Below are 23,387 nucleotides of genomic sequence, written 5' to 3'. Positions count from 1 at the left end.
GCCTCCCACTAGTTCGAATTAAGGGGCTACACACCCCTTAATTCGAACTAGTAAGTTCGAACTAGGCTTAATCCTCGTAAAATGAGGTTTTCCTAGTTCGAACTAAGCGCTCCGCTAGTTCGATTTAAATTCGAACTAGCGGAGCGCTAGTGTAGCGCCTATGAATGTTAGTTCGAACTAACGTCCGTTAGTTCGAACTAACATTGTAGTGTAGACATACCCTTACATAGCTGAAGTCAAAATACTTTATTTCAGCTTTTGGCACTGTCTACGCTGCAGTAAGTCCGAGAGAGAGCACTTTTCCTCCGACTTCCCTTACTCCCTTACAATGAGGCTACGTCTACACTGGCATGATTTTCCGAAAATGCCTTTAACGGAAAAGTTTTCCATTAAAAGCATTTTCGGAAAAGCACGTCTAGATTGGCAGGATGCTTTTCCGCAAAAGCACTTTTTGCGGAAAAGCGTCCGTGGCCAATCTAAACGCACTTTTCTGCAAAAAAGCCCCGATCGCCATTTTCACGATCGGGGCTTTTTTGCAGAAAACAGTACTGTGCTGTTTACACTGGCCCTTTTGTGCAAAAGTCTTTCGGAAAAAGACTTTTGCCCGAACAGAAGCAGCATAGTATTTCCAGAAAAGCACTGACAATCTTACATGAGATCGTCAGTGCTTTTCCAGAAATTCAAGCGGCCAGTGTAGACAGCTGGCAAGTTTTTCCGCCTGGTTGGCAGAGGGACAATAGCCTCATGCCAAGCTATCTCTGAGAAACTGACAAGGAGATTGCAAGCCCTGGAGTTTAAAGACTGACAGACTCAAGGAGTTATATGCTGGTCTAATTGTAGATGAATGGAAGGGGACCAGTTGGAGAGCTGGGATCTCCAGCAACACTCCACCGGGAGCAGATGACAGTCTCCAATTGCTCCCCAGGAACTTTGGGCCTCGTTCAGTGAGGGTTCTTCACTTCGACATCAGAATTATACTGCACAATCTTAATACACACAAGTCAAGGAAAGGGCATTACAATGCCAGTGGTTGGTGAGAAGCCATCAGGAAGCCAGAAACAGTGTGAACAATATGTGAGGCAAAAGAAAAGTGGATCAGAATAAAGCTGTGGAAAAAAGGGCACTGCCTTCCCAGTGGCTGTGTTTCACACTTCAATATCTTCAGGGATGTTGTTTGCTAAATGAGCAAAAGCACCATCCACAGTGCAGAGAATAATAGTCTCTGGAATCTGTTTTAAGTGTAGATCCCTTTTATGCTGAAGGAATATGTGAAACTGGCATTTTGAAAAATCGGTCTGTAAATTGCTTGGGACAAAAGATAAGATTCCGGCGCCCTCTGCAGGATGAATGAATCAAACTTTCTTTGCCAGTCAATGATTTTTAAGTGCCCTAATTAAATTGGCTTGACCACCCCAGAGTAGGCAGAAAAAATGTGAAGCACCCCACAGCAGCAGTGCAACCATCTTCACACCTCCCCATGAGCCCTCCCAGCAATGAACCTCTATCATGACCTCAAGAGACAACTCCAACAGATAATGGAAATATACAGGAACATACTGCACAGGATCAGACCTGTGGGCCATCTGTGTCTCCAGCAATGGCCAGGCCCAGCTGTGTTGGAGGAAGGGGTGAGAAATTCTGCAGTAAGTAGCTACGGGCTAACCTACATCCAGAGGAAGATTCCTCCCAGCCCTATGCTTGAAGCTTGGGGGTTATATCCCTTCCCAAACTACTCTGGCTGTAATATTTTTTATTGTAACACTGGATATCCTTATAAATGGCCAATCCCTCTTTGATTCATGATAAGCTCTTGTTCTCAATCATATCATCTGGCAATGAGTTCTACAAACTAATCATGCAAACTGTGGCATTGGAACAATGTTTTATAGTGGAGGTGCTGAATGCTATTGAACAAAATTATGATCCCTGTATATGATGGAGACCACTTGAAGCCAGCAGGTACTGCTGTACACCCAGCACCCCTTGCAGTGGCGTAGCAATGGGGAGAACCGGGGGTAGGGGGCAGTTGCCCCTGAGCACCACGCTGGGGGAGCACCAATTTAGCTGCCAAAAGTTATGTCGTTGTTAACTTTTTAATGATTATTTCCTGTTTTGTATATATTCAGCAAAACCTTCAAAAAGTAAATAGGACAATAGTTATGATATACTGCAAGTGTTGAGGTTATACTGCATGCACTTTAGTGTGAATGGTGGCAGGAATATGCTCTATCCAATCACCTCAGTTCATGCACATTCAGGTGTATCCGGCAGGAAAAAAATCATGCAAAAATGCTCCTCCTTAGGCTACTTATTGCTTCAAGTGCCTTCAAGAAATTGAAAGCGATTCTTGTGTTGTGTGTTAGTTTTATTTAAAAGTTTTTCTGAATGTTATTTTAACAGGTAAATTAATCTCTTACATTCATAACTATGATGTAGTTTATCGCTATGCAATAGTATGAAAAACAACTAGGTTAACGAGGTAGAGTGGAGGCTGTAAAGGCGATTCACAAATGCATTAATGACATGGTAGATCTTTTTGAGTGATTATCTCATGATCCAAACGCAACTCAATAAACAAGAGGTGATGTGTTTAATTTGTTACAAAACATTTTGATGTTTAATTTCCTGGTTCTTCTCCCCTTCTGGCATAATGTACTTCAGGTGGAGTTTTCAACAGTATGTGATGATTTGTGCCAGGAGTCAGTTGAGGAAGCTAAGAACAGATGAGTGGGGGTGGAAATTGAAAGGAGGATCAGACAAAGGCGATGGATGCCAGGAGAACTAGCACAAGGCTCTGGCCTCTCAACAGAGGAAGAAATTATGTGAATCATGAAAATTGTGCTTGACTGATTGCAGCAGGAAATGTCTATTAGGCTTACTCGGCTTAAATAATTGAACTACAAATTCGGATTCTTACTTAATGTTAAGGGACTATTGAAGGATGATAATTTGAACAACCTCCGTCAATATTGTATGGATCTAGGGACATTTTATTATTCAGATATCAAAGGGATAGAGCTGTATAATGAAATTAGTGACTGCAAAATGGTCCTTGAAACCCACCAGGAAGCTGCACCTAATACACAATTAGAGCTTCAGACATTCATTGTGACTTATGGTGAAGATGTGTTTCCCAATCTGCGGGTTGCTTTTCAAGTACTTCTTACCATCATGATACAGATGCAGCCGTGTTAGTCTGGTGTAGCTGAAACAAAAGACAGAACTATGTAGCACTTTAAAGGCTAACAAGATGGTTTATTAGGTGATGAGCTTTCGTGGACCAGACCCACTTCCTCAGATCCACATATTGATCTGAGGAAGTGGGTCTGGCCCACGAAAGCTCATCACCTAATAAACCATCTTGTTAGTCTTTAAAGTGCTACATAGTTCTGTCTTTTGTTTCTTACCATCGCTGTATCTATTGCTAGCTGTGAACGCTCATTTAGCAAATTAAAGTTTATTCTATTTTACCTTCGAGCATCGATGGGTCAGAATAGACAGACAGACCCTTGAAAAAATAGATTTTGATGACATAATTAATTAGTTCGCTGTAGCTAAGGCAAGACAAATTAAACTTACTTAACAATCTTTATTGTGATCATATACAGGCACCTCCAACCTTCTTAATTTTTGTGTCCTGTTGCTTCCAGTGTTGAACACGTATATGACTTTTCTGTCCAACATTTCGTCCGGCTTGCTCCAGACATCATCTAGATAGTTCTTCTACAATCTACTAACTGATCCCAGTATCGGTGGATATTAGTAGATCATAGTAGATCACTACCCTGATGGTGTCTGAAGCAGCTGGATGAAACATTGGACTGAAAAGTCATATACGCGTTCAACACCGGAAGCAACAGATTGACAACAGATGCAGAAGCTTACGGAAGAAACTTTTTAATTTTGTTATTTTTTTAATGTACTTTCTTATTTTTGCTGACTTAGAAATAAATAACATATACCTAGTAACAAATGATTGGGGGGTGCAAATTTTGCCTTTGTCCCCGAGTGCATAACACCCTTGCTACACCACTGACCCCTTGTTCTAGCCCCCCTGCACGCAAAAGCATTTTCTTTCATCAGCTTTAGATTTGCCTCTTTTCAATTTCATTCTCCTTGTTCTTGTTGTGTGAGTCAGGCTGAAATCTCCCTTCTCTATGTCTTTCATTATTTCATCAATGCATGATGCTGAGCCACGCAGCGGTTCCTGCAGTATCCCCATCCTCATAAACTCTGTATTTCCTCACTACCTTTTAGAGGTCCTTGCCCTTTCTCTCCACAGCAACATGTCCTATCTCATTGCTGCCAGATCTCTGACACTGCAGAAACTTCATCTCCCTTTGGCAATCCTCAGCTCTTTCTAATGCAACGGTCCCTGAGCCCACTTTACCCTCAGCTCCATCTCTCTGCTGCAACCACTCTATGTCCCCCACATGCCTCTCACAACTTTATGGCTACATCTACACTGCCCTCTCTTGCCTAAGAAAATATGCAAATGAGGCAAAGAAGTGAATATCAACATGCCTCATTTGCATACTTAATGAGCTACCATTTTGCACAAGGGGCTTTTGCGCAAAAAACTCCCTCTTGCACAAGAGCCGTTCTTCCTGAAAAAAAGTGGCAGTACGGCTCTTACGCAAGAGGGGGGTTTTGTGCAAAAGCCCCTTGTGCAAAAATAGCAGCTCATTAAGTATGCAAATGAGGTGTGGTAAGATTCACCGCTTTGCCTTATTTGCATATTTTCTTGCGCAAGAAAAGGCAGTGTAGCCATATGAGTCTCATGATGTGACCACTGGAATTAAGAGAACACATAAAAATAACACCTTTGCTTTCTTTTTCTAAAGGTACATCTCCACAGCAACATTATTTCAAAATAACTAGAGTTATTTCGAAATAGCTTAGTCCACGACTAAACAGCAGGCAGTTACAATAGAGTCCCAATTATCTGACCTAAACGGGACCAACAGGTGGTCGGATTGCCGAATATGTAGGATGATAGGGACTCTACTGTAGCCTGGCCCCATCCCTGCCTGGCCCTGCCCCACTCGTGTGCCCAGCCCCACTCGCTGCCCTGTTACTCTCCTGGAGCCGCCGATGCTGTTCCTGCCGGCGCCGCTGTGTCCCTGGGAGCTGCAGGCATCAGCGGCTCCAGGGGAGCGATGGGGCAGCGAGCAGGGCCATTCTCCTGCCCTGCACCCTGGAGCTGCGGATGCCACTCCTGCCAGCGCCGCTTTGTCCCCGGGAGCTGCAGGGTTGGATAAAGCGGAGTGTCGGATTACTGAAGGACGGATAATCCGGACTCCACTGTATTTTAAAATAATGTTGAAATACTGTCAAGCTGGAGGACTTCTTACTCCAACTCCTGTAACCCTCATTGTACGAGGAGTATGGGAAGTTGGAGGAAGAGTGCTCTATTTCGAAATAAGTGCTGTGTAGAAGCTCCAAATTTTGAAATAAGCTATTACGAAATAAGCTATGCAATTGACATAGCTCAATTTGCATAGCTCATTTCGAGTTATGCCGTGCTGTGTAGACACACCCTCAGGCTACATCTACACTGGCGTGATCTTGCGCAAGAACTCTTTTGCGGAAGAGTTCTGCAAAAACTCTTCCAGAAGAGAACGTCTACACTGGCATGTGCTTTTGTACAAGAGATGTGCTTTTGCGTAAGAGCATCCATGCCAGTGTAGATGCTTTCTTGCGCAAGAAAGCTCTGATGGCCATTTTAACCATAGGGCTTTCTTGCGCAAGAAATTAATGTTGTTTGTCTACACTGGCCTCTTGCGCAAGTACAGTAGCGCAAAAGGGCTTATTCCTGAGTGGGAGCGTCAGAGTTCTGGCACAAGAAGCCCTGATTTCATACATTAGAATGTCAGTTTACTTGCGCAAAAACATGTGGCCAGTGTAGACAGGCAGCAAGTTTTCGTGCAAAAGCGGCTGCTTTTGCTCAAGATCACGCCAGTGTAGACACAGCCTAAGGGTGTGTCTAGACAGTGGGGCTATTTTGGGATACAAGAGGTATCCCGAAATAGCTACTCCGCGTCTTTTTAAATGCACCCATTATTTCAAAATATCTTTCAAAACAATGGGAGCATATTTTGGCATCCTTGTAACCCTCATTCCACAAGGGTTAAGGGATGTGTGGAAATAGCACATCATTTTGAAATTTGGCACTGTGTAGATGTGCCAGATTTTGAAATAAGCTATTTTGAAATACAATCGAAATAAGATGCGTAGCCTGGGTGCTTCAGCAAAAGGCCAGAAGATGTGAAACATGTGTCCCTCCCTCAAGTGTGCAGTAACCAAAAGGCCAATAAAGAACTCATTATTTATTACTTTGTAAAAGCTCATGATTTCTCAGCAAATTCATAACTTGAGGGGGGCAGTCTGGCTCATGATTTTTGATCATTTAAGGCTGGCGATCCCTAACCTTTTGAAATCAACCGGGTTGTGCTGGGGAGAAGGGGCGCGCTGGACCAGTGAGAGCCAGCAGCCTGTGCATGGAGGGGCTTTGCTTCACTGCATCTGTTAACACAGGCTGGTTTGACTTGAGTCACCTTGGAGGGCAGCCCTTGCAAGCTCAGCTTCAGCCAGGCCTTAGCAGCCACCTCTGCCTCGCTCAGCCTGGCATCCCTGCCAGGGGCAAAGACCCGCCCCAGCCACGAGCAGGAACCGAGCGGGGAGGTACAGTAAAGAAAACTTTGACCATTGCTCCCCCATTCCTATGAGGGAGCGCCCACTGCCTCTTTAAATCTGCCGCTCTGCCTGTGATTGGCTGGGAATAGAACCAATCAGCGAAATACACATCCCAGACAGGGCCCCGCCCTTCTCGGAGAGACCCAAGTGACCGGGAGGAGTGAACCACGCGGCCTCACTTAGGGGGGGGGGGGGGTGCCCGTTTGGATCGTTTCCGCGCTGCTCCCGCCCACCCGCCCACTGCGTTGCGCTTGTTCCCAGTTCAGGAGGGACGAGGCGCGTTAATTCACCAGCAGCGCCCACTGCCGTTGGGCTGCGCCCTGCGTCCCTTCCACGCCCCCCTCTCTGCGGAGCCGGGTGGTACGGGCCGGCGCCCTGGGCGGAAGCGGACACGTTTCTGCTTCCCTTGGTGAGGCGGCCGGGGGCAGAATGGCGGCCCCGGGTAAGGAGCAGTCCCCTCCCCCCAGGCGGCGGGGTGCGCTGCCCTGCCCTCCCCCTGTAGAGCGAGATGGTTCCTCCCCAGGGGGGGTCTTCCCCTCAGGGCGGGCCGAGCGCCGTGCGGTGCGGGGAGCAGCGATCCCGGGCTGTGCCCTCGGCCCCGCCCGGCGGGGAGCCAAGAGCTCTGCCCAGGGCTCCCGCTCCGCCCCTGCCGGGGGGGATCCCCGGGGTCCCGGCCTTGGGGGAGGGGTCCCGGCCTGCCGCGATGGGGGGGGGGCGCTATCTCCAGGGCTCTGTGGCCATGGAAACCCAGCACAGAGCGCGAGCGCCCTTGGGCTGCTCTGCACGGAGTGGGGGGCGGGCCTGGCCCAAGGGGGGCGCAGGGTTATGGGGCCCTGTGACGTAGTGGGGGTACCTGGCTGGTTTCTATGCTGCTGGCTCTGGGGTAACCCCCACTGGCTGCCGTGGGTACCACGACCCAGCAAAACAGGATGAGTCACTATGCAAACCAGTATGGCCAGAGACCCCCCATGGAGAGGAACAAAGGAAGGTGGAATGCTGCCCTGGCTGGGGGGCAGGGCTGGAAGGGAATTTAGTTAGTTACTGTCTGGGAGCATGGAGGAGACAGCCTAGGGGAAGGGGCTGGAGTTTAGGGGCCCAGTCTCCCCCATCTCAAGGGGGGCTGAGGTATCCTAGCCCAGCTCTGTGACCAGATTCCATCTGTGCTGTATCCTGGAGAGGCAATAAACTTCCTCTATTCCACCGGCTGGTGCAGTCTATTAATGCCATTTCGGGGTGCAGGAGACGGGGGACCCCCAACCCGCCGTCACAGGCCCTTTAACTGAAAGTGACCAAAGCGGCCTGCGAATTTGGCAGGGCCCTGCTCTGTCCCAGCCCAGGGAGTTACGATCGTCTTTCATGTGGCTGACCTCGACTCCGCCTCGGGGTATCGGTGGGGTCGTTCTTGTGCTGGCAGAAGAAGGTTTTGCAGCCTTCCCTACAAGTGGTCGGGCTTGGGGCTTGCCAGTTCTTCTCTGAAAGTCCAGTTGCATTGCTGGATCCCTTCAGCTCAGGATGCTTTAATTCCCATGCTTATCTGGGCTTTGCAGATAAGCAATCACAGTTCATAGTTTGAAATTCAGTCTTTATTGTATTTGGGGCCCGATCGATCGATTGATTGATTTAAAAATTGGGTGCAACCCATTTAGCCTGACCTTGCGCCCTTTCTCTCATTCTTGTGTATTCTGTTTTTATGCATTCTTCCCACCTTATTGTTCTTTTTCCCTTGTCATTTGCCCTACTGCTGCCAGAATTGGACAATTACATTAGCACTTTCTATTTCTGGTAGAGCTGCTGGTGATTTCCCCATTTGGTAGTGGAAAATGCAGGTTAGCAGAGCAGAATTGTGCCATTCTACACTGAAATCTTTCCTGCATTTAGTTTCCCCAATTGCCCCCTAACACCAGCTCCCCCACATTAGAGCCTTTTCAGTTATGTAGGAATCAAGTCAAGTCCTGAGCTCTGTAAACTGCTCACAAAGGACTCCTGGGCGTTTCTGTTAAATGTTATCTTTCACTTGTCTATAATAATCTCACAAAGCTTTATGTCACCACTTCTGACAAACAGTTTTACTGGTCATTGTTCAGACCATGTCAGAACTATTCAAAACCTGCTATGCATTACTTCTTGGGATCCGAGAGCATTGCTTCTGCAGTGCTCTTAGCTTGTACTATCTAGAAGAGTGGGAGACCCAAACTGCTCCTCAGACTAGGTCTCCTGCTTGCTTCTGTGGCATTGATGGGCCCAGAATAGGTATTCCATTTTGAAATGTTTCCAAGTTTGGTGAACTAGTGAGCGGGGCCAATTGTTCACATACTAGCCCTTTATTAATGAAACAAAATGCACTCTGTTAAATAGCATCTTTCTTTTTTCAGGTACACATACCCTCTTCCTCTTGGCTTTAACGTTTGCAGCCAGCATTCAGGCCCTGACACCTACCCATTATCTCACAAGGCGTGATGTGGAAAGATTGAAAGCTTCCTTGGAGCGCCCATTCAGTAATTTAGAAGCTGCTTTTTACTCCATTGTAGGGCTTAGCAAGCTGGGAATGCAAGTGTCTGATGAACAGGTGAGGAAATGCTATAAGATGATATATAATGATACAAAATACCTCTCACCCTTTTTTATCTTGATCTTTTTCATATGTTCGTAAATCCTAGGTTTTGAGACTGGTTAGACATATTTCTGCATATCAATGACTTGGTTGGGAACTTCTTGCTGCATTAAGTATTTGTAAAAGCAGCAACATTAGAACTGAGTCTGAAATAACTTACTAATATTAACTGTCTTCTTTCAAGACTAACGATCTGACATTTCTTGAGCAACCGTATTGTACTGTAGAAAAAATATAATACAGGGAATGTATTTTGCTGATCGGTAACACTGACTACTGTGAATGTTACCTCTACCATGCTATCGACTGAATATTTTAGGGAGTTGGTGCATCTGTCTGCCTCTATGTCCATTCATCCGTTTGTTCAGGAACGCCTCCCAAACAGTAAGAGCCAGGTCCACTAAACTTGGTTTGCAGCTTCCTCTTATCATAACTTAAAGCAAGGCTAGGGTTTGGTTGTGCCAGGACAATGGAATGTGTGTGGAATGCGATTGTTTCACATCAAATGGAAGAGGAGGGATGTGATAGCAGGGACAGTTATAGTCACAAATTACCACAGGGGGACAGCAAACAGGAAACACGGTTATACTCACGAATAATCACTGAGGGGCAGCAAGCACCTCATCCCTAGGGAGCAGCCAATGGCTGGTGGCACAGCCCCTGCCATCCCAATCTGCCAAGGGGAGCAGCCAAGAGGCAACTGCTGACCAGGCCACCTCCAGAAAGAAGCCGGCGGACAAGCCGCTCACTATTTCTTGCCTCCTCTCCTTTCCCCCTCACCTCCCCCCCGTTCCAACCCTGGGGTGAAGCTGGCAGGTAGGCCAGGCTGGCCCCAGACCTGGGCAATGCCAGGTAAGTCTTCTAGTATTACTACTATGCATTTTATTCAGGAAAACTCACAACTACATTTTCCTCTACAATAGCTCATGCTTAACCAGAATCAGTTAATACTGTATCTGCATTGTTAACAGCACCCTTTGCTGGGAATTAGACCCATGCCATTTACTTTATTGTTAATGGAGTTTGGGTATTGGTAACGTCCTTGTCTGCCAGCAAGCTTATCATGGGAAGTAAAGGGCCACAGGCTGCAAGAAGACTTGTGGCAGGGCAATAGCTCGGAGAAGTGCTGCTGATGCTGTGTGGTACCTCTCGCTGTGCTCTCCACGCTGTGTCCTGACAGGGAGCTGCAGCAAGGGAAGACAATGCTGGGACATGCTAAGTCCCAACCCTAAAGAGCACAGGGAGAGGTGCTGTGCACCTTGAGGGGGCCCCAGCAATCCTGCTCCTCTTACAATGTCCCAGCATCCCTGCTGCAGCCCACCTCCTGCTGCTGCTCTGCCCACAAGCAAGTTTGCAGAACTGTAGCCAGGTGAGGTACATCCCACCACTTGCAAACCCGCATTCTGCTTACTGGCAACTTCTGGATAATAGCAATTTTTTGCTGACAACAAGGAGTTGCTAATAGGCAGAATCTATTGTAATTATTACTCATAAAATATCAGTAATGACAAGACCATTCATTTTATTATATGAACCAGCACTTGAATTAGCCTACCTTTCAACTCGTTTTCAGTATAACTGTGGGGAATGGATTTTGTCATGCTGGTTTCCTCAAAACATTTCACTTTCATTGAAATCAATGACCACTTTACTTTTGTGTAAAGTAGGAATTTGCAGTATGCTTCTGTCCCATTTCTAGTGGCTTCCTTTTAGCTATTATAATTTTCTCCTCTTATTCTATAATATCTATATATTTCTAGTGCATGCATCACTAATGCATCCTCCGCTCCTAGCATCTGTGCTCTTTGCTGCTACACGTAATTTTGACATTTTTAGTGTTAACATCTTTTAAATGTATAACTGTATCACTCTACTCACTGTCAGCTAGTTAAAGCTATACGTAGTTAGATGTTTCAGTCCTTCCTCATAACTGGTTTCTCAGCTCATTTCTGTTCTCTGAACTCTTGGTTTGTCAGCAGTAGCACAGCATTTGCTTCTACACTTATGTGTTTGGTCTACAGATGTTAAAATGCATTTAGTTAGCTAATTGTTTAACTGCTGAAAAGTTCAGTGGTTACATGTGGGAGGCAGGCAGCTCCTGCCCCGTGCTGCTGCCAGCTTCCTGCATGTACTGGTGGTTTTCTACTAATTTTTTGTAGATTTTATATTTTTTAAATGATTAAGAATAATAAAATAAGAACTGCCATACAAGGTCAGACCAATGGTTCATCTAGATGCTTCAGAGGCAATGGTAACAGAGCAATTGTCGAATGAGCCAACCCAAATTGTCCTGTCCCAGTTTATGGCAGAGATTTAGAGACCTCCAGAGCATAGTGTTGCATCCCTGGCCACCTTGACCAATAGCCATTGATGAACCATAAACTTGCATAATTTTGTTTAACCCATTTATACAAGCAGTAGAAACAAGATGCTAGCCAAATAGTCATATTTTGATACTCAATAATACTCTATAGAGTGTTTAACTTCATCCAGTAGAATAAATGTATCTAAAACCTGTGGTACAGACCTGCTCTCCACTCATCGAAGGAATAGCTGTTCATATAATATCTACAAATGGTTGACATCTCTTTCCTATTTTACGACTTATGTGCCTTACGTTAATGATCTGATCTCTGCGTATCCATTAATCTGTCAGTAAGAAACTTGTCCTAGGCTGCTGAGAAAAATTCATATTGTTTAAAAAACTCACATTTATATTTGTTGAGTTGATTTTCTTCCTGTTTGTTTTTGGAAGGCTGGATTGTCGTCTTAACAATTTCATGTTAAATTTACTGCTCAGCTATGTTTCAATCTGTTAATAGTAATTTTATATGCATTTCCTCTGTCCTTGAAGAGTTGGCTCTGCTAAATACATTTTAAGACCAACATGATTAGCAAAATTGAACACAATTTTAATTCAGCGTTCAATTGCATTGCAGTCAGTTTGAAATGTATGTGATCACTGTGCTTTCTAGATTATCCTACTTTGGGGGTTTGGTCAATACAGGAATAAAGTGAATTGCTTGTAGCTATCTCCTTTGCAGAAAGTATTTAAGGTCCCCTTAGTGTCACTGAACTCCATTTCTTAGCACCAACAGGCATGACTCAAACCAAATTACTGTAACTTCTCTTTCTGCACAGGCCGCATGTAACTTCATCAAAGCTAACATGGATCCCAATAGTGTTGATTCCCTTTTCTATGCTGCACAAGCCAATCAGGCTCTGTCTGGATGTGAGGTGAGTTCAAGCCCCTAAGTTAGAATCATGTCAACAATGTACTCTTGTTTTCGGCCAAAACTACTCCTTCGCTCTGTTAACATGCTCTAGAGCGGGGGTTAGCAACCCCCGGCACGCATGCCACAAGCGGCACGTGAGTCAATTTTTACTGGCACACAGGGCAGGAGCTGAGCTCAGTCCTGCCCTTCCCAATGCGCAGCGGGGAGCCCATGCTGCGGGTCGAGCCTCAGCTGTGCAGCTGCAGGCTGGAGCACTAGCTCTGGCTTCCTGCTGGGAGGCGGGAGGTGGTAGGAGAGGCACTCATGTGTCCCTGGGGCTGCCTTCTGGTTCAGGAGGGGGCAGAGCTGAGCCTGCTCTGCAGATCTGGGGCTGGGCAGCCAGCACACATGGTGCACCAGGCACGGGCTGCGTGCGGGGGCAGGGAGCCCATTTCCCAGCGCCCTGCTGCTTCTGGCCAGGCTGGAGCCAGGCCTGGCCAGTCCCTAGCTCTGCCTGCCGCAGCCTGCAAGCAAAGTTCCGGCCAGGGAAGAGACTCTGACACAACACACACACCCTCACCCTAGCACTGCTCCCTGGAGGCTGAGAGTCGCAGTGCTGCTGCCCTGCCCATGAGTGCACTGAGGGCACAGAGCTGTGGAGACAGAATTAGAGGGGGTTGCAGTGAGGGGCATGGGACAATGCAGAAGATCAGGATGCGGGAATAGGATGGGAGGAGGGTGGGTGATGCAGGGGATCAGGCTGAGGGGAGCGAGGCTGGAACAGAGGGAAGATGTGAAAGGGGGGGAATACAATTTTACTTTACAGAAGCTGCACTTTCCTTTACTCCTCACTTCTTTGCCTCCCTCCCCAACTAGCTGTTTGGCTGCATTCTCACCTTTTCTGCATTATTCCCAACCCCCTTCCACCTCCAAACTCCCTCTCATACCCCCACCCCACCCTCCCCTGCCACCAAACCCCCTTCCAGACCCTACCCCCTCATCCCGTCCTGCACTCCACCTCCCACCCAGATCCTGAATCCCTATCCGACTCCCTAGCAGACCTGTCCTGCACATTGAACCCCTCATTTTTGTTCCACCCCAGAGCCCCAGGGGGGTCCACAAAATCTACGAACTCCAGAAAATTGAATCTGGCCTATGGGAAGCCTTGAACCTCAGTCCTCCCTGTCTCTTCCCCACACCCATGGGGGCTGGAGAGCCAGAAGAATGAAGTGTCTCAGCTGGGGGCCACATCAGTGAGGGCTGGGGGTTTTGGGAGGAGTTTTTTTGCTTTTCACTTGTGTGGCCCCCAACTAATTTTTCTGTGAGTCTGTGACCCCCAACCCAAAAAAGGTTCCCCGCCCCTCCCAAAATAAAGAGAACCTTGAAACCTTTTGTGTGGGACATAATATTTTACTTTATTTAAAATTAAGTTTGATAAACTAACATGAGAAAGTTAAAATGCTTAATCTGTTTAATAAATTAAATTTAACCATTCTCTCCAGCTGCAGCACTAGGAAAATGGTTCACGCATAATTATGTAATTAACAGTGAGTTTCCATTAGTAATTGATAGTCCACCAAAAGATTTGCATCAACCCAGGTGGTCCACGAGGCATGCAGTGGAAGGAGCCCCTCCCCTCCTCCTCTTTATCCTCCCCAACCCCAGGAGAGTGGCACGGCCCAGGGCAGGAGGGTTAAATCTTGGCATGCAAGTTCAGGAAGGATGCTGACCCCTGCTCTAGAGTGCTTGTATTTTATCTTGTTTTACAAAGTACTTTGTACTTCTAGGATACAAGGCCATATAAAATCACCTTTTCCTAGAGGATTCCAGTGCATTTAATAAAGCAAACGTATGAAACACAACAAAAGCCACCTTGCAACAGACAAACAGCAGGGGGAAGTAGAAGCTGACGCATAAAAATGATTTTGAACCTGACTGAACATTTGGACAAAAATGTACTTTCTTCACCTAACCTTACATTTTAATAAGGCAGAGAACAATATGGCTTTTTTTTTTTTTTTTTAATTTCAGCACTATCAGCATTTTGAGGCAGAGGCGCAGCTCTGCAGGTATTATAAGTTGTACATGCAAAAACTACATTAATGTAACTTTGAGTGCTTGATTTGCAACCTAAAGTTAGAAAATAATAGATTTAGAGTAGGGATGTTATCCGCTCACTGTTTTATCGTTGCAGGTTAACCAGGACCATTACACACTCCCCCATGTTCTGAGTGCTCTGTACTGGCAGGGTGGCTCAGTCTCAGGGGAGCTGCCTTCCACCCTGTGCTGCTGCCTCTGTATCTGAGGCAGCAGGTGGGAGCTGGTCTGTGTGGGGAGCCAGCTTTTAAACCTGCTCCCTTTGCAGACCAGCTTCCACCTGCCACCCCATGCTGCTGCAGCTGACATAGAGGCAGCAGCGCACAGTGGAGCCAGGAGCACACTGGCTGCCGGACCCACCCCCAAGGGGGTATCGAGTAACTGTGGAAACGCTACAAAATTTAGCAGTCACACATTTATTAAAATAACTGCTTTCTAACATCCCTAATTTAATGACCTATGCCACCTTCATTCTGTACCATTGTGTGTTCATCCTGTGTACTGAATACAGCAAGGGACCCTACAGAAAAATAGTATGTGATCATGTAATTAAAGTTTGTATTACAGCACACATGCTTGCATAAGACCACTTGATTGCTCAGTTATGAATATGTCTTTATAAAATGTTCCTCAGTATATTTAAAAATCATGCACAACCCAAACTTTCTCAGTATATATCTACTCTCATTGCTATAAGCCCTCCCTTCACCAGTTTTTTCTGTTCTAATGCCATGTGGCAACACAGGGTAGGTCATCCTACAGACATCCCTTCTGCCCCTGAAGAAGTCATTCCCTTCCTCAACACAAATTCCCATCCACATCACTTCTTATGTCAGAGGATCTCATGGCTGTAAACAATGTCACCTCAGCCTCCACGCCAGTGCCTTGATTAAGCAAACTGCATGCATCAGCCGATATTTAGGATGGTATTTTGGACAGTCAGCTTCTTTTGGAGTAGAGAATGGGCTTCATGTTGTTTGGGCTCTTCTTAGTACATTATTGTATGGACAAAAAAGTCATGCATCTTTTTGGGTAAAACCCACCAAAACTGGTCAGATTATACTTTATAAGCTCATAGGGACAAGGTCTGTATTTTTTTTCTGTGTATGTACAGCACCTCACACAGTGGATGGAGCCTGATATGTGACTAGGTTCCTGGGTGTCATTACAATACAAATAAGATTTTTATTATTTAACCTGAAAGATGATACTTGATGGGGAGACCTTTTTCCCGTACCAGATTCTATCCGTCCTGGGGTTAAATATTAAGTGCCCCTTCATTCTTGAACACATTCATTTAAGCACGGTCTTATGTTTTCTGTGTGTCCTGTCAGGTTGCCATTTCAAATGAGACTGGAGAGCTACTTCTTGCTGCTGTCAGCGAGGATTCCTCAGTCAACCAGATCTTCCATGCTGTCGGAGCCCTGAGTGGCTTCGGGTTTCCTTTAGCATCCCAGGAAGCACTTAGTGCCCTCACTTCTCGTCTTAGCAAGGAAGAGAATGTCCTGGCGTAAGTATGCAGCTGACTGAATTGTTTTATTTAGTGCAAAAGTCATCTCTTGTCAGAAGTGAGGTTCACTTGTATTTGTGTTTTTTTTTAATAATACCAATTTAGTGAATTAGACTCTTCATTTCCAACAGTGACTGCTATCCACTCCAGTGTTCACTGCCTAGGAGAATAAAATGCTTTTGACTGTGCAGAAGAAAATATGCTCTCTTCTGTTAATATTTCACTCTCAGGTTTTGAGGACTGTGATTTCAGAAGAAACTGACTGGCTTTTTAAAAAAGTAGATGTTCATGTTTGTTTTGATCTCCGTAGAATTTGGCTTGTGTTCTACCTCAATCCATTGCCCAGAGATCAAGAGAGATCTAATCAAGGGGAAAATGTGGCACAAGCCTCTTGATATTTAGTAACAGAAGAATTTGCTAGTAGCTTTATTTGAGTTGATGAGCTTGGAAAAGGAATGGAGCTAAGAAGGTGAGGAAGAAGAGAGGGAAAACTTTGAAAGGTGCTAAGACCCTCAACTCCCACTGAAAAACAATGGGGAGCTGTGCACATCAGCCAATTGCAGTATTAGGGCCACTGATGGCTTAGACCTCTGCAGCTCTCTGCCCTCATGACAGTGATTTGACAGTATTATCTCACAGGTTGTGCTCCATGAGACCAATTTCTCTGTTTTAAGCATCCAACTCACACTAAATAAGAAGCTCAGTCCTGCCAATATTATAATGTCAGTGCAATTTGTTGGTCATATCTAGGACTGTTTTAGTTTGCTTATTAGGCAGGAGATGTTTTCAACAAAACCAGTGTATGATCTGGTATGCATAATAAGTGCTTATTTTGCCAATGAATAGACTTGCAAATCATGACCATAATGGGCATTTATTATATTAAGCATGCTGTCAGAATAGTGTATTTGACTGGGAGTCTGACAGCTTCCCCTCCCCGTTTGGGATGCTGCCTGGAACTGAGTTACCACTAAGTCTGCCTGACCCACCAGCCTGGGTTCCCTTTTATCCTGTAATGCGATGACAAGCACAGAGGTAGGGACATACACAGCTGCATTACTTACACACTGCTGTAACCAGTATTGCATTGGAAGGCTGAGCTAAGAAATTGTCCAGCACTTAAGTGCAAACTCCATCTAGAGGGCTAACCCCAAGTACTGTCTTGCACTGCACAGAGAATTGCACAGCATAAGCCAAGCCTTTTAATCTGCACCATCTGCCCCTGAAGGATCTAGGCGGGAGCAGGGTGAGGGTGCTTACCTGGTGCAACTCCCCAGAGGAGGTAAATGACCCATGACTCCCAGGCATCACCCCCTGCACCTCCTATTGGCCCACAATTATGGCCAGTCGGAACTGCAGGGAAAAAGCCTCTAGGCAGCAATTTTCAGTGCTGCAGTTTCCCCAGCTAGAAGTGGGGAGAGGTGGAGCAGCAGTGCATGGAGCCGCTTTCTCCCCCAGGTCAGGTAGAACTCATAGGTTGGATCCAGCCCTGGTTTTCCTGACTCCAGACCATGAGGCTCAGAGTGATTCTCGTAGCTGGGAGCCAGCCCCTGATGCTGGGTGAGGGAGCCCCGAGCCTTGGGAGCTGCATCCAAGCAAGCTGAGCTGTATGTTCCCCCTCCCTGCCTTAACCCAATGGTATCCCTTTACTGACACAGCTAAAATTAACTATTTAATTTTCCCATGTTTCTGTTCAGATTTCTGTTGCCCCCTGAGGGCCACCCTCCTCATTCTCCCCCTCCCCCCTATTGACTAATAGATTGTACTAACCGCCTCTGTTTTCCATTTCAATTATTCTGTAATTACTTTGGTTTTAACAATGTTCATCTTTTAAACTGGTAAAATCACACAGTGCTTGCTCATTCCTGCTTTGATTTTCATTGTTCCAGAACCATTCAGGCTTTGCAGACAGCATCCTACTTATCCCAGCAGGCAGACCTGAGTGGCATTGTGGAGGAGATAGAGGTAGGAACTTGCTTTACTCTTAAATTGCTGAGGCAGTCTCTAGACAATCACAGCTCTGCAAAATGCTTTAGAATGCAAACATTGGCTAACTCCCTCCCCTGCAGTGGTGGAGTTTGTTTGAAATTTCTTTTCAAAGCAGAATTCTTCCCTGTGAATAAGGTTGAACAAGTATATGGGCTCTAGATCTAACACAAGTGATCTTAAGTTCATGTTAAACCCAGAAAATTATTAAAGGTGGTTCAAGTCAATTAATTCCTTTATTTCTTTGCTTTTTTCCAAAACAGTGATACTAGAGTATTTTCACAGAAGTATCATAATGTGCAACTAGAATGGATCTTAAGACATCACCTGGTCCTTCTCTCTGAGGAATGGAAGGGAGTGTGAGCTTCAGGAGGCAGTTTGCATGCAGGAGCGGGGGGACAGGGATTTGGGGTGCAGATAGAGTAGCAGTGTGTAGGTTCCAGAAGACACTTGGGCAGATCCCTGGAAGCAGCTGGCCTGTCCCTCAGCTCCTAGGTAGAGACACAGTCAGGCAGCTCTGTGTGCTGCCTCATGAGCAGAGCCTGCAGACACAATCTCCTGCAGTTTCTGACTAATGGGATCTGCGGGGGCAGTACATGGAGCCCCTATCTATGCCTAGCAGCCAAGGGACATGTTGCTGCTTCTAGGGAGCCATGTAGACTCAGGGAACCTGCCAGCCCCACCAATCTGACTTAAGGGCCCACCGGGGTCCCTTTTTGACTGTGTTCCAGTCGAAAACCAGACTCCTGGCAACCCTACCTCAACCTCATGTGGCCCTTTGCCTCCACTCCCGTTCAGCTGCTGCCCTAGTCTGTCCTCCCCCAGTCACCCTTATGAACCTCAGTCTGTGACACACACAGACCGTCTGTCACCCCAACATCTGTCTCCTGATGTGGCCTCACTGGCAGGGTCCTTCTTCCCTAGCAGTCAATGGGACTGCACCCACCTGGGAATAGCTGCTCTCTCTAGCACTAGTGGCCCCTGAGGGGCCAAAGGTAGAACTGCAGCAACTTGCTAAAACAAATTCTTTTCTGCTGAGGGAGGATTATGTGCGGCACATTGATAATGTGTTTGTGCAGTGGCACAGAATTCCCCCAGGAATAAGTAAGTTTTTCCTAGCATCTAACCTAAAACTCCTTTGCTGCAGATTAAGCCCATTACTACTGTTCCTACTTTCATTGAACATGAAGAATAATTGATCGCTGTGCTGTTTTTAGCAGCCCTTAACATATCTGAAACCTGTTAAAGTCCCTGCTCGGTCTTCTTTCCTCAAGACTAAACATGTCCAGGTGTTTAATCTTCCCTCATTGGTCAGCTTTGTTGCTCTCCTCAGCACTGACTCCAGTTTGTCCATCTCTTTCTTTGATTGTGGTGCCCAGAATTAGACAACAAGGATTTAACTGAGGCTTCAGTAATAGAGCCCTGAACAGATACAAAATTTGTATCCGCATCTGTATCCACAAAAATTAGCCACGGATATCTGCACCGACATCTGCGGATACGGATACCTGCACATATAACGCAGATTTCCGCAGATTTGCAGCGTTCTAGATACAAATTTTGTATCTGCATCCGTGAAAATAAGCTGCGGATAATCGCAGATTTGCAGGGCTGTACTAACACCAAGTTAAGTGGGACAGTTGCTCCTGTGCCTTACATACAACACACCTATACATATATCTTAGTTTGAGATATATTAGCTTTTTTTGCAACTGCATGTCACCGTTGGCTCTCAATAAATTTGTAATCCATTATAACCCTCAGATCTTTTCCAGCAGTACTATTGCCTAGCCAGTTATTCTCCATTTTGTAGCTGTGCATTTGATTTTTCTTTCCTAAATGTAAAACTTTGCACTTGTCTTGCTTCAGTTTCATCTTGTGGATTTCAGACAAGTTCTCCAGTTTGTCAGAGTTTGTTTTGAATTCTAGTCCTGTCCTTCAGAGTATTTGCAATTTCTCCCAACTTTGTGTTATCTTCAGATTTTGTAAGTGTGCTCTCCACACCACCATCCAAGTCAGTAAAGAAAATGTTGAAAGATACGGGACCCACGATTGACCCTGGCCAAACACCGCTAGATACATCCCCACGGGGTTTGACAGCAAATCATGAATAACTATTCTTTGAGTATGGTCTTTCAAGAAGTTGTGACTTACCTTAGAGCAGTTTAATCTAGACTTTGTTTGCTTATGAGAATGTCATGTGGGATTGTGTCAAAAGCCCTACTAAAATCAATATGTGTCTTGTCTGTGGCTTCCCTCTCTCCCACATCCACCAGGCCAGTAACACTGTCAAAAAAGGAAATTAGGTTGTTTTGGCATGCTTTGTTCTTGACAATTCCATGTTGGCTGTTACTTATAATCTTCTTATCCTCTAGGTGCTTACAAATTGATTAGTTAATAATTTATTCCAGTATCTTTTCAGGTATCAGTGTTAGGCTGACTAGTCAGTCATTTTGGGGTCCTTTTTGTTCCCTTTTTAAAGATATTTCTCTTTCTCCAGTCCCTTGGGACTTCACCTGCCCACCATGAGTTCTCAAAGATAGTTGCAGTGGTTCTGAGATTTTCAGCTACTTCCTTAAGTACTCTGGGATTAATTTAATCAGGCCCTGCCAAATTAAATAATCTAATTTATCTAAATATTCTTTAACCTGTATTTCTTATTTTGCTTCCTTTGCCCTTATTAATAGTAATTATGTTGGGTGAAGTGATACAAAATAGGCATTGATGTCCTTCCTTGTTAAGTAGAGGATCTGTACTTCCCTTTTTCTGTCTTTTATTCCTAATGTATTTACAGAACCTCTTCTTACTGCTAAGTCCCTTGCTAGATTTTATTTTAGCCTTTCTAATTTGTCCCTATATACTTGTACAGTTTTTGTATATATTCTTATACTAGTCCCTGCATACTTGTGCTATTCTTGTATTCACCATTAGAAATTTGTCCACGTTTCCACTTTTTGTAGGATTCCTTTTAATATTCACTTTATTAGAGTTTCTAATGGAGCCATATTAACCTCTTACCATTCCTGTTTGTCCTTCTCATTGAGAGAGTTTGCTGTTGTACCTTTGAATAGTGTCTCTTTGAGAAACTGTCAGCTATGCTTTCCCTTAGATTTCTTTCCAGGGGTATACCGATTCAGAATGGTTTTTTTTAAGTCTGCTTTTTATAAATCTATTGGCCTTATTCTAATGCTCTTACTTCTTCCTTTCCTTAGAAACCTGAAATCACATTTCATGATCACTTTCACCCAAAATGCCGTCAGTGTACAGATTTGTAACCAGTTCCTCCTTATTAGTCACAATCGCATCTAAAACAGCTATCCCTCTGGTTTCTTCCACCACCTTAAGAAATGGAAAGGTGTCCTCAGTACATTCCAATAACTCACTGGACCCTTTTTATTTTGCCATACTAGTTTTCTAATAGATGTCTGGGTAGTTAAAGTCCCTTATTACTGCCAGATCTCGTGTTTTGGATATTTTCATACTAATAAAGGTTGTTCAGATTACAATAGAGAAAATTTTCATAGTGATCTCAATACAAATACTCTTTGAATGTGTGCCTAATAGCTGAAACTAGTCTCTGTAGTAGCTGTCTGCGATACTTCTCTTTACCTTTCATGCACTTTTTCCTCTATTGTTGCTGCCAGGACCTTGTTGCCCGCTTGGATGACCTAGGTGGGGTATATCTGCAGTTTGAAGAAGGGCTTGAGACTACTGCATTATTTATTGCTGCTACTTACACACTCTCAGACCATGTGGGTACAGAGCCAGCGATGAAGGAGGTATGTACCAGATCCTTTGGTCTAGAGGATGTAGTAGCTATAAAACATTACTTGTGAAAGAACATTAATTATTGTATCCGGAGATCATTAGAAGGTGTAAGCAGCGTGTATGACTTGAGCAGAATTTGACCCATAGCAAGCTGATAAAATGGAATTATGCACGGACCCATTATTTAACTACCAGCCAAAAGGAAAGTTGGACTTCAGTACCGTAAATGTAAAGAATCTTTCTCAAATTTATCAGTGCATCAGCAATTGTGTCCTAGATTTTCTATGATTAAGGGAATTTGTTGAAATAGATTGAAAAAAGAATGCAGTATTTTGCCTGCTGTTCTGATATTTCAGTTAATAGCATGGAAATGGTGTACAAACATTAACCCGGATAAAATGCAAACACCTTAGTTTGTGACTCCTTAATGTAGAAGTGTACCTGATTTCTCTAGAAAAATATAGCTTGGAAGAAAGTAGTCTTCCAAATAATGTACTTTTATAGCATGAATTTCAAACATAAATTTTTCATACACTAGAGCACCAGTAGGCAAAACAGAAATGTGTAGCCCTGTGATCGACAACCTAGACTAGTGAATGGTCTTCATTTCAGTGGGCTGCAAAATTGTCGTAACCAAGAGAGTCTCCCAGTATAGGGTAGTTTTGCTAACTCTCCTTGCATACCTAGAATTTGTGGGGTATGCTGATTGATAGCAGCACTTTGATTGGATGAAGAGAGAGCATGTGGCTCTCACAGCCAATGATATGTACAGCACACACCTCACTTCATGTGCCCATGCGTTATATGAGTGTCACTTTATTAATACTGGTAGGGGGGAAAACTACGCAGATTGAAACCAGCGAAATGTAGCAACCCTGTGTGTAGGCAACAGTAAACAAAATGTATTGTGGGCCACACACAAAACCCAGATGCCCACAACCTGTGTAAAGAGCTAGATTAGCTAGAAATCCTTATCACAAGCCCTTTACAGGATCATTTACTTAGTATCTTGTAAAGTTCACTGAACCTCTTTGTACCATTATAACCTGTTTTATGTAAGGACTTGACAAAAACAAAAAACGCTATGCTGAGCCATTTAATGCATCATTCAGATAATAGCAGCAATGAAGGAGGTTGAAAATAAAGCCCATGTACAGAATCTGAGTTCATTCTTGGCCTTTTTCCTTGCTGCTGCCAAGAACACTTGATGCTGGAGTAATTTGGGTGTCGCTTTTGACACAGAGGTTCTTGAGAACACAGTTGCACATTTCAGACTGTCAGAGTCCTAGTGACGGAAAAAAATAAATTGAGCCAATTAGAGAAAATTGTTTAGCGTAGATTCTAAATCAGTCTGTCAGGAGCTCTTTTGTTGGATGACTTTTAGCTGAATGGGAAAATGCCTCCTTTTCAGAAAGCCACTGGAGTTATTTTAAAGTTCATCAGGTTTATAATATTTAAACAACTCATGTTAGAGTTTTCGTGAACCAGGGTATCTATTGGAAAT

At 44.8% G+C, this 23,387-nt stretch overlaps 1 protein-coding gene across 2 annotated transcripts in view; it reads left to right on the top strand.

The window, feature by feature from the left end:
- The first annotated feature begins 6,982 nt into the window (after positions 1-6,982).
- RPN2 (ribophorin II) overlaps positions 6,983-23,387 on the top strand; it is a 40,792-nt gene continuing 24,387 nt past the window's right edge. For both annotated transcript variants that reach the window (XM_075901311.2, XM_075901310.2), the window contains exons 1-6: positions 6,983-7,138; positions 9,069-9,262; positions 12,449-12,544; positions 15,954-16,129; positions 18,019-18,094; positions 21,760-21,894. In XM_075901311.2, the coding sequence (XP_075757426.2) occupies positions 7,126-7,138; positions 9,069-9,262; positions 12,449-12,544; positions 15,954-16,129; positions 18,019-18,094; positions 21,760-21,894 (690 nt within the window). In that variant the 5' untranslated portion in view covers positions 6,983-7,125. The remainder of the gene's footprint in view (positions 7,139-9,068; positions 9,263-12,448; positions 12,545-15,953; positions 16,130-18,018; positions 18,095-21,759; positions 21,895-23,387) is intronic.

This window comes from Pelodiscus sinensis, chromosome 17, assembly GCF_052426305.1.
Source record: "Pelodiscus sinensis isolate ZL-2025 chromosome 17, ASM5242630v1, whole genome shotgun sequence".
Lineage (NCBI taxonomy): Eukaryota > Metazoa > Chordata > Testudines > Trionychidae > Pelodiscus > Pelodiscus sinensis.
Note: the sequence above shows the minus strand (reverse complement) of the source record. Positions and strands in the feature narration are given on the sequence as shown.